Source organism: Anabrus simplex, chromosome 5 (genome assembly GCF_040414725.1).
Source record: "Anabrus simplex isolate iqAnaSimp1 chromosome 5, ASM4041472v1, whole genome shotgun sequence".
Taxonomy (NCBI): Eukaryota; Metazoa; Arthropoda; class Insecta; order Orthoptera; family Tettigoniidae; genus Anabrus; species Anabrus simplex.
This window is the reverse complement of record NC_090269.1, coordinates 264,221,363-264,237,871: the sequence shown is the minus strand read 5'-3', so window position 1 is coordinate 264,237,871 and position 16,509 is coordinate 264,221,363. Positions and strand designations below refer to the sequence as shown.

General features: G+C 36.4%; 1 protein-coding gene across 1 annotated transcript in view; it reads left to right on the top strand.

Annotated features, from left to right (window-relative positions):
* Ptp36E (protein tyrosine phosphatase 36E) overlaps positions 1-16,509 on the top strand; it is an 862,119-nt gene that overhangs the window by 789,502 nt on the left and 56,108 nt on the right. Inside the window, exon 13 of the mRNA XM_067147378.2 lies at positions 7,959-8,087. Coding sequence (XP_067003479.1) covers positions 7,959-8,087 — 129 coding nt within the window. The remainder of the gene's footprint in view (positions 1-7,958; positions 8,088-16,509) is intronic.

Sequence of the window (16,509 nt, the reverse complement as noted above, 5' to 3'; positions counted from 1 at the left end):
CTCAGAGCCATACAGAAGCACTGATATAACTGTTGACATCAGAAGTCATCGTTTGCTGGATCTTGGGCCTTTGATATTGCCCATCAGTCGGCTAAGTTCGGTCATATATTTCGCTGCCTTGTCTGTCACCTTCCAGATATAATGCCAGAATGTGAGTTTGGTATCAAGCGTAATGCCTAAATATTTCACACTCTTAGTTGTTTCAATGGCTATCTCTCCAACTTGAAACAACACAATAGTCTCAATTCTTTTTCTTGTCAAAAGAACGATTTCCATTTTATGATCAGGAAGTGTGGTTAATCATCCATCCCTTTACCCGTTCCATCACTTGATTCGGTTTAAGTTGCACCAGTTCCAGATCACGGATCACTATCAAGACAGCCACATCACCAGCATAACTTATAAGTGTTGTATCTTCAGGCATCTCTAGACGCAGTAAGCCATCATAAGTAATGTTCCAAATGTTTGGGCCAAGGATGGATCCTTGTACTGTACCAGCGGTGATTCGTTTAATCTTTTGTCCACCCTCTGTATTATACAGCAGTAAGCGATCCTTCAAATAGTCTTTCAATATTCTCATGAGATACTCTGGAAGCTTGAATGTTTCTTGAAGTGCTTCCAACATGTCCGTCCATCTTGCTGAGTTAAAAGCATTCTTTACATCGAAGGTCACAAGAAGCACGACTTTAAAGGAATAATGTTTGCTGGTTTGTGCTCTTTTGGCAGTGTTCACCACTTCTAATACTGCATCAACTGCCAAATGTCCTCTCCGAAAACCATGCCGACAAGGTAACTAATCTCAGCTTGCTGAACTGCTGGGAGTATTCTGAGCTGTAGGAGCTTCTCTAAACCTTTTCCTGCAGTATCAAGCATACACAGAGATCTATACCCCGCAGACTTCCTTTTGCTGATCAAAACTAACCGTGCTTTTTTCCATCAATTTCTAAAAATACCTGCCATGAGGCAACTGTTGTACATTTCGAGCAGTGACTGTGGACAGAATTCTGCCGTTGTCTTCAGCACTTCGGCTGGTATATGGTCTGGCCCTGGGTCTTTCTTATTTCTGAGAGAACTAATGGCTCTTTGCAGTTCTTCTGTGGTGAAAAGTGGTATGTCGATTGCTTGTCTTACATCTTCATCAGCAATCCTCTCTGGATGATCAGGGAACAGATTATCTACTACTTCTTTCATGGTTTGCAGATCCACGGTTGGATTTGACAGCTCCCCAAGTTTCTTCAAGATGACCTAATAGCCCAGTCCCCATGGGTTGCCATCTACTTCCTTAACCATTGCCCATCATCTATCAGTTTTACTTCTCTTGATTGTATTTCAGAGTTCTTTCCTTCCTGATTTATATTCTGCAGTGAGTGAAACATCTTTCTGGCTATCTCTAGCTCTCTGTGCTCTGTGCCTCAGCCGTAGACAACATTTCCTCAACTCTGCAATTTCTTCAGTCCACCAGTCCACCACAGCCTGGATGTTTACAGTTTTGCGGTTTCCTTCTAGTCATAGATGCATCATAAGCCTGTTGAAGAAGCTGCATGATGAGCTTGACATGTATGTTAGCCATTTAATTTCCTGTATAACCAGAGCATTTTCTTGATATGTCCTCCATTTCTCTATGTAGTGTATCAAGAAATTTCTCTTTATCTATACTGGCTATATTCCATTGTTGGTTTGGTAAATTGCGTGACATAGTCCTTAGCTGCAGATCTTTTTGGAGCACATGAAAAATGATGTATTGGTGATCACTTCCCGTGTAGTCCTCTATCACTCGCCATGCAGTGATCCTCGACGAAATGTCTTCTGATGCAAATGTAATGTCAGGTATTGTTCCCCTACAGCCTGGTTGCCGGAAGGTTGACATGTTTCCGATGTTAATGACTATCAAACCTGTTCTAGCAGCCATCTCCATTATACATCGTCCTCTAGAATCCGTTTGTGGCATGCCCCATTCTAACGCTTGGGCATTGAGATCTCCAGCAACCACCAATCTGTTGTCCATTCCTTGTAGTGCATCTTCAAGGCCATCCAGTTTTGTCTGAAAGTCACTCACAGACTAATTCGGAGTGAAGTAACAGCTCACAAATGTTATTCTGCCAATCAGAACCCAAACAAATCCATCTCCACACCCATAATCTATAACCATAAATTTTCTTAGATCTGGTATCCAAATTGCAGATGTCCATGTCCCAAGGTTGTCTGCAAGCCATCCTGGGTGATCCCTGTCGTAATACTATTCACTGAATAATAGTAGATCTGCTCCTTCCTCGAAGGTCAGCAGGGTCAAAAGATCGTTTGCTGTCTGACTTCTGTGAACATTTGCCTGAATAATTTGTACTATTTGTTTTTGACTTTAACCACCTCAATAGCTTGATAAAATACAACACAGGCACCTGGGCCAGGTATGTGGTTTCGTTTATTCTTTCTACACCCCTGTCTGTACAAATTACACATTGTGGATTTGCTTTGCAGCCTGCTGCCTTGTGCCCAGTTTCTCCACACTTGAAGCAAAGATTACTTCTGTCTGGCCTTTTCAGATACGCACATGATGCCCGTAAGAAAGACATCAAAAGCAACGGGGTACCACAATTCCTTTTTGCATCCTGCAGTAGAGCCATCCTACTTTGATTAGACCAGCTTCCAGAAGTTTTATAGCCACTTTGTCTTCCAGCTCTGCTATGGTGATTTTCTGCCCTCTGCTGTTCGATTTTGTGACTATAATTTTTATATCTGCATTGAAATTCTGCCAATTTCTCCTTACAGTATCTTCTACATCCACAGCAGTGGTAACGTCATCCATATCCCGAATTTCCAGTGTTGTTCAGGGGATCAGAGCTTTCACTTCACTATCTTGTCCGACGACATCTCTCAAAGATTTACTAAAGACGTTCCTGTTCTCATTTTGCGTGGTTTTGTTAAATTTCAAAAGAACAGCGCCCACTCTTGTTTTACGAATTCACCGAATATCTGTCCCACTTTCTTCTGGCTTCACTTTACTCTGGATGTTTCTTAAAACCTCCGCATAAGTCTTACCATTCATTGGTGTGATGAGGACAGCTTCTGAACAGCTCTGTGGTTTGGGGTGATCTTGTTTCCTCTTCTTTCCACTTTCTGTGGCTGTGTCATGATCATTTCTATTGGTTTCTGGTAGCGTACTTTTTATCTCATTATTTTTCTTCTTTTTCACTTTGGAGAGGACTTTTTTCCATTCTACCTCATCTGTCTTCTTGTTTGCCATTGATAGTGATGTTTTAGTCAGCTCTGGCTCCTTTACAGTTCTTGGTTTTTGTTCTAATTGCTCCCCTGTCGACATTCTGCAAGTTGCCTCCACATCTAGAGTTTCTTCCAATTTTGCCAGGCCGTTCTTAATTTCCTTCTTCAGATTATTCAGTGGAATTGCCATGATACTTTTTAGCAATGCTCTGCCAATCTTGAGATGCTCCTCTTCCTTCTGCTGATATTCTGTTATTTGCTGATTCATATCAAGCCCATTTCCACAATTCGGGATGCTTTCCATTGATGTACAAGATACATCCTCATTGTCGCATAATAATAATAATAATAATAATAATAATAATAATAATAATAATAATAATAATAATAATAATAATAATTTCGTGTGGCTATTTCTAGCAGAGTGCAGCCCTTGTAAGGCAGACCCTCCGATGAGGGTGGGCAGCATCTGCCATGTGTAAGTAACTGCGTGTTATTGTGGTGGAGGATAGTGTTGTGTGTGGTGTGTGAGTTTCAGGGATGTTGGGGACAGCACAAACACCCAGCCCCCGGGTCATTGGAATTAACCAATGAAGGTTAAAATCCCCGACCCGGCCGAGAATCGAACCCGGGACCCTCTGAACCGAAGGCCAGTACGCTGACCATTCAGCCAACGAGTCGGAAATTGTTGCATAGAATTTCTGCATCTGACATGATGATGATGATGATAATAATAATAATAATAATAATAATAATAATAATAATAATAATAATAATAATAATAATAATAATAATAATAGTAATAATAATAATAATAATAATAAGAGGAAGTGCAGCATGTTATTGGCCTGCCTAGAGTGGGGTGCGTGACGTAATGGAGGGTCATCAGACTAGCAGCCGGTTGAATATAAGCCAATGAAAGAGCAAGGGTTTTTCAAACACCTCATATTGTATGCTGGAGTGGGAGACAAAGTAGGATTTCATTAAGATAAGTTCCATATTTCAAATTCTTAGGTGTTTGGATAGAAATGAACATAAATATTCCCAAATACTGAGTGTGACTTGGTAGAATTTGATTATGTTCTCTTATGAACAAAACATGTCATTCTATGTTTAATAGTGTTTAATTTTATTCCTTGCTTAATAATGTGTTTTCTACGGGTATGTTATAGTGTAATATTTATACTGAACTTGTGTGTTCGACAAACTGAAAAGTTTTCAAGTTACATTTAACTGGGTCAACACTGGAAAGTATGGCTTTCTTCTTAAGAAACTAAAAATAATCAGACATAAAAATTCCGTTGAACAAGCAAATTTCAAAACTCAGTGCTTGGCATTAAACACCATGAAGAGCAAAATAAAAATGAGAACCTAATAATTACAAAAGGGAATATAACAGTGATAATGGGAAGAGAGGAGTAAGTACATAGAAAAAACAAATGAATTCTTTAATAATAACAGGATATCAAAATGAGATAAAACATTTGATCAAGAAAACAGACCTTATCCTAACACAACAGGAAAAAGACTTTCCATCAAGTCCCTAACTCCTCACACTAAGAGCCCTCCCCAAAGTACATAAAGACTCATATCCCATCAGACCGATAGTAAATTTCAAAGAAAACCTAGTTATAACATCAGCAAACTACTCAAACAAATACTAATTGGAAAAATCCTCTATCAAAGAAGACAGGTCGATTAAACAAGAACACTAGAAATACCGTAACTAAAAATAACAGACAGCACAAGAATGATATCCTTTTTGACATTACCAACATGTACAACTCCTTAATTAATATATAACATACTAGGAGAAGAATCAATTAAAATTATAGAAAACCTTCTAAAAGTTAACAATTCACTACAGAAACAAATAAAATAATCTTAGGATATGGGTTAGGTTATACTTATCTGTACTAAATTATGAATTAAGAAAAGTATGTTAGTTAGCAGTCCAGCAGTTGGTATCAGAAGTAACGGACAAAAGCTGATTTAAGAGAAGTACAGAAAATGTTTACAAAGTTACTAAAGTGTTAATAATGAACTTCTAGATTCATAATTTTTCTCACGTGTTGATAACACCACCAATTCACAATCATGGACAAGTTTATGCAACGTAAACACTACTGACCGTATACATTCATGATTAAAAGTGATTTGATAGAAAGAAACATGGTATTCTTCTTATAGTTGTTCATTTTTTACAGGTATGTTTTAGTGTTCTAAGTGTTATATTTCATGTTTCAACAGACTGAAAAACTTAAGTTACCGGTATATCATTGACCTCTAACCCATTAAAGAAGCCCAACAGGACAAAATTCTAACATGACAGCCCCAACTAGAGTATGGTTCCAGTGTATGGGACCCTCACCAGGATTACTTGATTCAAGTATACTGGAAAGAATCCAAAAAAAGCAGGTCGATTTTTTCTGGGTCATTTCCAACAAAAGAGTAGTGTTACAAAAATGTTGCAAAGTTTGGACTGGGAAGACTTGGGAGGAAGGAGACGAGCTGCTTGACTAAGTGGTATGTTAAAGTCAAAGAAATATTAATGTTTATTTAATTCCACCTATTCAATACATAAACATTAATATTTCTTTGACTTTAATGTACAATTCAATACGGACCAAAATATGAGAATTATAACATGTAAGTGGTATGTTCCGAGCTGTCAGTGGAGAGATGGCGTAGAATGACATCAGTAGACAAATATGTTTGAGTGATGTCTTTAAAAGTAGGAAAGATCACAATATGAAGATAAAGCTGGAATTCAAGAGGACAAACTGGGGCAAATATTTGTTTACAGGTAGGAGAGTTAGGGACTGGAATAACTTACCAAGGGAAATGTTCAATAAATTTCCAATTTCTTTGCGTTCATTTAAGAAAAGGCTAGAAAAACAACAGATAAGGAATCTGCCACCTGGGCGACTGATCTAAATGCAGATCAGTAATGACTGATCTTTAAAGTACTAATATGCTTCTCCTGCAACAAAGAGCTACACTTAGGTAAAACATTATGCATTATACCAATGCACATTTTAAATAAAACATTGCATAATGCAGGCTTGTACTATGCTGCAGTCCAGCTCCATGGCTAAATGGTTACCAATGTCAAAGACATATCAGATGTTAGGCTTTTCAGGCGTTTGCTCTATTAACCAGCGTTTTGTCTTAGGTCTGACACTAGCATCATCAGAATGGGATGTGTCAGACCCTACCCACTGACACTGGGGTGTATGCAGGTGAACTTATCAGAAGCCCTTATAAGAGGCACAGTCTGATAACTGCATACGGGAGATAAATCTCCACAATGGAATTATTGCCCACCTAGCAATTCTGAATGGAAAATTCTAAATTCCTATGGAGATATTTTTGACATGCTCTATTGGTGAAAAAAATCTAATTCCTTCCATGGGAATTTAGAATTTTCCATTCAAATGGTTACCATGCTGGCCTTTGGATCAGAGGGTCCCGGATTCGATTCCTGGCCGGGTCAGTGATTTTAGCCTTAATTGGTTAATTTCAATGGCTTGGGGACTGGGTGTGTGTACCATATTCAGCATTAGAATTCATCATAGGTAGGGCCCCATTCTCACAGACGTGCAGGTCATGTATACCGCGTCAACTCGAAAGACCTGCACCAGGCCTCTTCAGAGGTCACACGCCAAAGAAAAAAACTAAGCTGCAATGTATAGTCGCTTTAAAAAACAAGTAATGCAATTTTAATTACCCATATCATTCTGTGGATGACATACTATTATGTTTTGAGATTCACTCATTAACTGGAATAAATATTTATAATGACTTCTATCTCTTTGTCTAAGTTTACGCACACTGCTACATTTTTTTTTTCACAAATGCTTTCCTAATTCATAGGTGTCCAATACTCTGTAATGTTTGCTCACAGCAGAGATATTTGGACCTCATTACTAATCTCCAGTATGTACAGTTCTTAATGTAATTCACTTAGGACCCAACTTTTCAATATGATCTTGTAGCCAGAAAAGGGCAAGATTTTCGGCACTGTCATTTATAGTAGGACAACCTCTCAAAAGGCACTAAATCTTTTAATATATTTTTTTTTTATGAAGAGAGTGAATTAGGTCCATCTGTTGGCGGAAACAAGATTTCTTTCTCCAGTAACTCCTTTAGAGTTGCCCAATAAGTCCTGACAGTTATTGTCTATTTTACGCATTTCATTTGTATGGAGGAGAGAGAGTCTGTCCTATAGCCAGGATTGAATGTTGATTAGCATTTCAATTCAATATTCAAGAAGCACTTTAAACATAAAAAAGCTTAAGAATAGTTTAATAATATAGACTACAATAATTCAATATTTATATTTTGTTGGTGGGGGAGGGGGTTGGTATACAGTGTATATACAATTTCAAACTAGTATTTATAACCGGACGAATTGGCTGTTCAGTTAGGGCCACACAGCTGTGAACTTGAATCCAGGAGATAATGAGTTCGAACCCCACTGTCGGCAGCCCTGAAGATGATTTGCCGTGGTTTCCCATTTTCATACCATGCAATGCTGAGACTGTATGTTAATTAAGGCCACAGCTGCTTCCTTCCCACTCCTAGGCCCTTCCTATCCTATCGTCACCATAAGACCTATTTGTGTTGGTGCGACATAAAGCAAATTGTAAAATATATTTATGAGGCTGTAACTTGACTTATAGTAGACTTGAAGTTAGTTACAAGACTAATATGATGTTGATAATCTTTTCTTTTTTTAGCAAAATTTCCCTCCTTTTTGGCCAGAAGGGCGTCATTCCAAGAAGTATGGACCAGTGTTCACCATCGACCACATCTCCCACAATCATTATACAAACATAAAGACTTGGTTGTTCAGAATCAATAAAAAGGTAAGAGATGACTATACTGTATATACAGACTTATTTATTTAATTTGGCTTTGCATGGATACCGTGTGTCAAATGTTAAAAAATATTCACTGCAAGTATTTGGAGTGCACTAACATATTTACTAACATGTAACTGCACAAAATTAAATAACAAGATCATTTATAAGTTCTGAATGAATTTTATGTCTTGATGTCGAATCCTATCTTATAGAAATGAACCAGACTCTAAATGAAATGGGAATGCTCATATCATAAAAGATGGGATTACTCTGTGCTGAATATTTACACACTCTTGTAAAACACGTGCATTGAAATCCACATATTTATAATTAATAAATGATAATGCAGGTGAGTCCCAATTTTAGACACACTGAGAATGACTATAATATCATTCATTTAAGCAGTTACTATCAAATAACTATTTTAATAGAAAATATTTTTTTTAAATATTCATTATGGAGAGGGGATAAAAAAGTTCAAGGAAAAACTATTCAAACCTTACCTGAAATTAATATTGTAAATTTATAAATAACTTTCAAATATTTAAATTTTGTCTGATAGAGACCTGTTCTCAGAATAATTATTGCTTGGAGGACCATGTTGCTCCCCCATCATAAAATAATGCACAACCAAGCACCATAATAAAACTGATTCTAACAACTTGAAGATCAGTATCTCAATGGCAAAAGTGCAGTCAGCAAAGAGGAGACCTGGTCCAGTGTTTCTATGAGGACATTTTACACACTTTGCTTTAATTTGTTTTCATTTTATTTTCCAATTTTATGTCTTAAAATGTTTAATCATATCTTGTCATGATCAATATTCCCCTATCTTTAGTTAGCTTCTTCAATTCCTTACTTTCATTCATTCATTCATTCATTCATTCATTCATTCATTCATTCATTCATATCTTGGAAGAATTTTACATATTATATAGTTTCTATGTTCTTAATTTATTATCCCAAAGTAGAGTTCATAGCCTTTTTTTTTTGAAAAATACAGGACATTCCTAACTCTTTATATAGATGTAGGACATGAGCTCCTAAAGAAATTGTCGATGGACAAAACATCTTGGACCGAGCTCGATAGCTGCAGTCGCTTAAGTGCGCTCAGTATCCAGCAATCGGGAGATAGTGGGCTCGAGCCCCACTGTCGGCAGCCCTGAAGATGGTTTTTCCGTGGTTTCCCATTTTCACACCAGGCAAATGCCGGGGCTGTACCTTAATTAAGGCCACGGCCGCTTCCTTCCACTTCCTAGGCATTTCCTATCCCATTGTCGCCATAAGACATATCTGTGTTGGTGCGACGTAAAGCAAATAGCAAAAAAAAAAACATCTTGAGCTCTTAAGATTTATTGAATACAGAACAAAATCAACCAAAAGATGAAACATTAGTAACTTTCCAACAAAATACAAACTTACATTCTTCCTTATTTCCCCATTTTTCAGGTAAAATAGCAAATTTGTGTCCCCGTCCTGAGATGGTGCAATTCTTTTAGCACACACCCTCAGTGGAAGCGAGCTGCATGTACCTTTTGACAACATACCAGTCCTCTTGCTAATCTTACATTTCTGACAGTTGGCTACTCAGAATTGAACATGGGTGTACGTAGTGTACACATTCTTTTTTGGAAGAACAATTTCACAATTAGCATTGATTTCTCTTTGTTTATTATCACTATTATTTTAGTCAGTCATCAGTGACACTCTTCATGAAAGGAAACTGTTATGGAAAATTTCCTTTTAAGCAATTTTGAATACATTTTTATGCAATTGGCTACATCCACATGATGCTATGTGGCCTATGGCTACAGTCGATACACTACAAAACAACACTAACATTATATGTATTGACTGTAAACCTCAATCAAATAAACAAAGTGTCTCAATACTCGAAGTGTTTGTAACTGCTGAATAGTCTTATTCAGCAACCTTTGAATTTAAACAGACAAGTCATTCACATTTTATAAGTGGAGGTTTTTGTCTATAATTATGATTCATTTTAAAGTCACAGTAGGTATAATTGAAGAAAATCTATTAATTTTTGCATACTTAACAAAATATGGGACATTTTGGTGTCCCAGTGAAGCTTTTCAGGACAAAGGGACAGGATTTTTGAAAAAGGGATAATTCCATATTTTACGGGACATATACAAACCCTATTCTAAAGGCTAGTTGCATTTACTTGTATCATTTCCCTACAAAGATTTTTGGAATAAAGAGAGAGGGTTTTTAAAAAGGGACAATCTCATATTTTAAGGGACATATACAAACCCTGTTCTAAAGGTTAGATGCAATTACTTTTTATCACTTGGACTTTTTTAGTTGCTAATATTTTTTTGTAAAAAATTTCATTATTTTCCACTTCATTTAAAAGTCCTCCTACTGTGCTTTTGTTTTGCCTGCTACCTTTTGACTATAAAATTACTCCAGTCACTCATTTTAATTATAGCCTTCACCTTTCCTTTCCCAATCACCTCATAAAATATAATTTATTTCATCTATGTTTTAATACTCTGCCTCAGAAGTTGGTAAGTATGCTTGTACAACTGGTGATTGATTGATTGATTGATTGATTGATTGATTGATTGATTGATTGATTGATTTATTGATTGATTGATTGATTGATTGATTGATTGATTGATTGATTGATTGATTGATTGATTGATTGATTGATTTCTTTCTTTCTTTCTTTCTTTCTTTCTTTCTTTCTTTCTTTCTTTCTTTCTTCCAAATTTACCTCACTGTTCTTAAGTATAAATGAGTTATATCATTGCATTGTGGTATTATTTCCTTCATGCCTTCCCATTTCATGGTTTCCCTCATTTTTATTTTTTCTAATTTTGCCTCTTATTGATCATTTATATTCCAGGTTACACATTTTAAAGTTGTTCTTGGTATTTTTGGCTTTCTTTATCACCAAAGGTATGAAGATGAATATAATAATAATAATAATAATAATAATAATAATAATAATAATAATAATAATAATAATAATAATAATAATAATAATAATAATAATAATAATAATAATAAATTATAATAATAATAATAAATTATAATGATAATAATAAATTATAATGATAAATTATTATTATTATTATTATTTTATTATTATTATTATATTATTATATATATTATTATATATTATTATATATTATTATTTATTATTATTATTTATTATTATTTATTTATTTATTTTTTATTTATTATTATTATTATTATTATTATTATTATTATTATTATTATTATTATTATTATTATTATTATTATATATTATTATTATTATTATATTATTATTATTATATTATTATTATATTATTATTGATAATAATAATAATAATAATAATAATAAATTATAATGATAAATTATTATTATTGATTGATTGATTGATTGATTGATTGATAATTATAATGATAAATTATTATTATTATTATTATTATTATTATTATTATTATTATTATTATTATTATTATTATTATTATTATTATTATTATTATTATTATTATTTCAGCCGGCTGTGAACCATGTTATTTCAACCGTTTGCATCCTTGAGCTTTAATTCTTTGCCAGTATTCCCGCATTCGCTTTCTGTGAGCCTCCTTTCTTTCATCAGTCCACTTCTTGCCTGTTTTCAACTTCGGCTTTTGTTGAAATCACTAGTATGTTCGAACTTTCTTCTGGAGAGGAACACATTCCTAGATGTCTTCATGTGTGATCCCTATTTCTTGATGGTATTTTTCAACTTCGGTGAACCAGGGTCCCTTGGTTTTCTTGTTTACAAAGTAGGATAAGACCCGGTTGGTCAATCTCTGCGAGCTCATACGTGTTACATGGCCATAAAAATTAATCCTCCGTTTCTGAATGGTGTCCGTTATCCTTTCCATGTGCAGGTACAGTTCATTGTTATGCCGTCTCCTGTACTCACCATTTTCTCTGATTGGTCCTTGAATCTTTCTCAGGATTTTTCTTTCTTTGGCTTCTAACTTTTCATTTAAACCCTTGGCATTCTGCTTCATAAAGGGCCTCTGGACGAATGACTGAACAATAATGCCTAAGCTTGGCCTTGAGGGACACTGATCTTTTGTTGCAGATATTTCTAGTTAGTTGGTATGCCACTTCCATCTTGTTGATTCTAGATGTGATTGCTAGTTTCTCAGAGTTGTTAGGTGCTATCCACTCGCCTAAGTATTTAAACTTTTCTGCTCTTTTTATTTTCCCCTGTTCTAAAATTAACTCTCTAGGAGTTGGCTTGATATTTGTTATAAACTGTTTTTTCAATGGAGATCTGGAGGCCAGCCTTTGCTGCTTGGGTTTTAAGTAGGTTGATTTGTTTTGCAGCGGTATGTAGGGAATCAGAGAATATCGTAAGATCATCTGCAAAAGCTAGGCAATCTATCTTCAGGCCAGTTCTCTTGTATCCTATTTGAGGTCCTATCCCGACCTCTTCCTTGGACAGCTCTTTGCACCATTCGTGAATTATTTTCTCCAGTACACAGTTGAAGAGTAGAGGCGATAATCCATCTCCCTGCCTTACACCCGTCTTGATTTTGAAGATGTCCAAAATCTCTCCCCTGAATTTCACTCTAGAGGTTGTGTTGGTTAGAGTCTGTTAGATAATTGCTCTTGTTTTGTTGTCTAAACCCATCTCCTTTAGAATTTGGAGGAGTGTATGTCGATCTATAGAATCATAGCCTTTTCTGAAGCTGACAAAGGTAACCACAAACTTATTATTTCTGAGATTCAGATAGGAAAGAACAGACTTAAGATTCATGATCTGCTCTTCACATGATCGACTTTTTCTAAACCCTCCTTGATATTCACCCAACTGTGAATCGAGCTGTTCTTCTGCCCAGGTCTGAAGGGCTTTCGAGAGAATTTTGTTCGTTATCGAAAGCAGGGAGATGCCATGGTAGTTGTTTACATCTGCTTTGTCACCATTCTTATGAAGGGGATTAATCACGGCTGTTGTCGAGTCACTTGGAATTTTTTCCGTTTTCCCAGATCTCATGAATGATCTCTGTTAGTTTGTTGATCCGGTCTCGACAGCCAAGAATAACAGCCGAGAGGATTCGTCGTGCTGACCGCACGACACCTCGTAATCTGCAAGCCTTCGGGCTGTCCAGTGGTCGCTTGGTAGGCCAAGGCCCTTCAAGGGCTGGAGTGCCATGGGGTTTGGTTTTGGTTTTTTTAGTTTGTTGATCATTTTGTCCCCTGCGGCCTTCCAGAGTTCAGCAATTATTGCATCTTCGCCAGTTGCTTTGTTGTTCTTTAATGACTTGATGATCTGGTTGATTTCCTCTTTTGTGGGTGGAGAAGAGTATGGGTTGGGACACGTGGTTTCTTCAAAGGCAAGTTGTGATTCTGGTTCTTCAGAGTTGAGAAGACATTCAAAATATTTTGCCAAGATCTGACAGTTGTCCCTGTCGTTGTAGGCAAGTTTACCTTTGTGGTCTCTGAAATGCAGACTTGGAGGGGTGTATTTTGTGAGGTTGTGCTTGAACGTTCTATAGAAATCCTTGGTGTTGTTCTTATTGAAATCCTGTTTGATCTGTATCATTTGGTTCTTGTCAAATGAGCGCTTTGCTCCACGGATGACCTTTGCTACATATTTTCTCACTGTCAGGAAATCCTCATACCTATCTTGATTTTTCTGTGAATTCCATCTTTGCCAGTCCACCACGGGTGTTTCTTTGGTTTTGTTAGTAAGACCATCTCTTCAGCAGTTTTAAAAATGGCGTTTTTCAGTTGATCCCAATTCTCTGGATCCAAGGACTCAAGTTTATGAGCGAACTCTCTGTCGGTTTTCAGCTTTTCAGTGTCAGATCTAATGGTTTTCTTTGTCCGGACTCTTCTGTTGTTTCTAGGAAGAAGCTTGATTTTGATCTTGGAAAGATAGTGGTCCGAATCAAGGTTAGCGCTTCTCAGGACTTTCACATTTTGAATCTCTCGTGTTGCTTTCCGTGCAATGGCGACATGATCAATTTGAAAGTCTCCCAGGTTTGGATTTGGGGATGTCCACGTCTTTTGCTTCCTTAGCAGATGTTTGAAGGCTGTCTATTTTAGAACTAGTTTGAAAGCCTTACAGAGTTCTATAAGTCTTTCTCCGTTCCGAATGTTTCGTCGATAGGCTGGGTAGTTTCCAACAATGTTTTGGAATTTCCTTTCTTTGCCAATTTGAGCACTGAAATCTCCAAGCAAAATGATCGTGTGTTTATCGGAGATTTTTGAGATGACATCTTCCTCCTCCCAGAATTTATCTGTTCCATCTGGGTCTTTCTTGTTTGCCTGGTTGATTGGCGCATGTACATTCACAAGTGTGTAGACTTTGTTCATGCTTTGAAAGCTAAGCATCGATACTCGGCTGTTTGGAAAGCTGAAGTCGATGACCGAGTCTAGAATCTTCTTGCTGGCAATAAATCCTGTGCCGAGGTGTAGAATAGTTTTCATCACACGTTTGCCAGTTTTCCCTTTGAAGATTCTATAACCTTGAGACTCAAAGGCATGTTCATCACTAAACCTTGTTTCTTGAATTGCTGCGATTATGATTTCATAATGAGAGAGGATGTCTGTGAGCTGTGAGTTGTTTGAGTTTACCAACCTTCAGGAGGGGGTTGGCATTGAAGGTTGCAAAGAAGTTTCGATGTTTGTGGCTGATCTTGTTTCTCGGAGTCTCCGATACCTCCAAGCATGTCGGTGCAGGCTCCCCAGAATCCGAAGGCCCACATGCGTCACTCAAAGTGACAGTGGATTGGTTACCACCTGGGGTACTATTTCCAGTTGAATTTTCATCCATGCTTTACAGCTGAAAACTTGTAGTTTGGGGTCGATGGTATTGCACATCAACCAAGTTACTGCCAAGGTTGTAAGCCTTGGAGAGAGCCTGATGTTTGGCTAGGGATGGCATTTTCTCCATACCCAACGCTTCGGTTTTCCTGCCGGTACTTGGATGGCTGATTGCAATGGTTTCCCACCGGGCGATGGGTGCACCATGTCCCTACGCCAAAATAATAGTAGTAGTAACAACTCAGCCAAAATTTGACAACATATTTTTGTTAATTAATATTTAATGCTAGAACATCCTTATACAGAATGCCAAAAAATTCTGTTTTCTGGAACTTAACTACTATTTTTCAAACTTTTAAACATATGATAGAGCAATACACAAGAATAGGCTCAGGTAAATATATATAGATAGATAGATAGATAATGCCTTTATTGGTGACAAAGGTACGGCTCAAGGCCCTCTCCTACACTTAACCACTAGATGAGTATACATGTACATAACTTATAATTTTGAATACAAATAAAACAAATAATATTAATAGTAATCCGAGGTTTGATCCTAGAGTTCATTAATATTTGTATAGTTCTTTGAAAAGAGGACAGGAATGTTATATCTGATGGAGTCCAATCAAAGTGTGTTGAGAGAAAATGTTTGCAGTCGCTTAACCGCCTATTCTAATGATTTTTGAAACATATTTCATATCACTAAACAAGAGCCATTCATAAGTTCTGATGCAATATCCCAATTTCTCTGTGTCATCACGATAATATTTTAAATTTCTCCAGTTGCATATCACTTCTTCAACAAACTGAGCTTGTATTTCAATTTAGCATGTCTGAGTTTTATATAAGAAGGAAACACTCTGGAAGAAACAGTTATCATAGATGATGGACATAGCCATAACATAATGGCTGGATTTGAGAGGGAAAGGAAAGACAGTTATGGAAAGAAGAGATTTCTTGTATTAAAAGTAAAGGTTGAAACTGGAGGTAAGGCTGTAGTATTCACAGCAACTTTAAAAGCAACTGTATTTTATTTACTCCACCACAATTTAGTAACCGGACAGCTGCACAGTGGCCACTATCCTGCCTGTCTGTGTGTCAGTGTATCTCAGTGTAGTGCAAGAGCAGCCACTCTGATGTCAAGGATGTGCATACCATCACAGTTGAGTATGATGCAGCAACGAACTCCATAAGAAATTAATGTTTAGGCCCTACATTCTTGGACAAAAATAAATAACCAAAAAATCATACACTGTAGGAATTATTTCCAAACATACTCAACAAATGGATTCCGTAGCCTATAGAATAGCTAAAACTGGCCAAATAGAATGCCAGAAATACTAATTACTTTTCAAGATGTATTGTAAATAGTGTAGATAAATAGGTAAATAAATTACTAAATTTTATTACCTATATTATAAATAAAACATATTACTTTACTTATAATCAAAAAGTAGCAGAATACTTATTATCTGGACATAAATTGTGTTGATTCAGATGACAAACAGGATTTCAAACTCTTGTACCGGTAATTAATGACTTTGTTTCACATTCATAAGCATGCATCTTGCACTGTTGTGATATTGCATGTATATTTTGAATAAGAGTAAAATGTCTCTTTGCTTAATACATTGC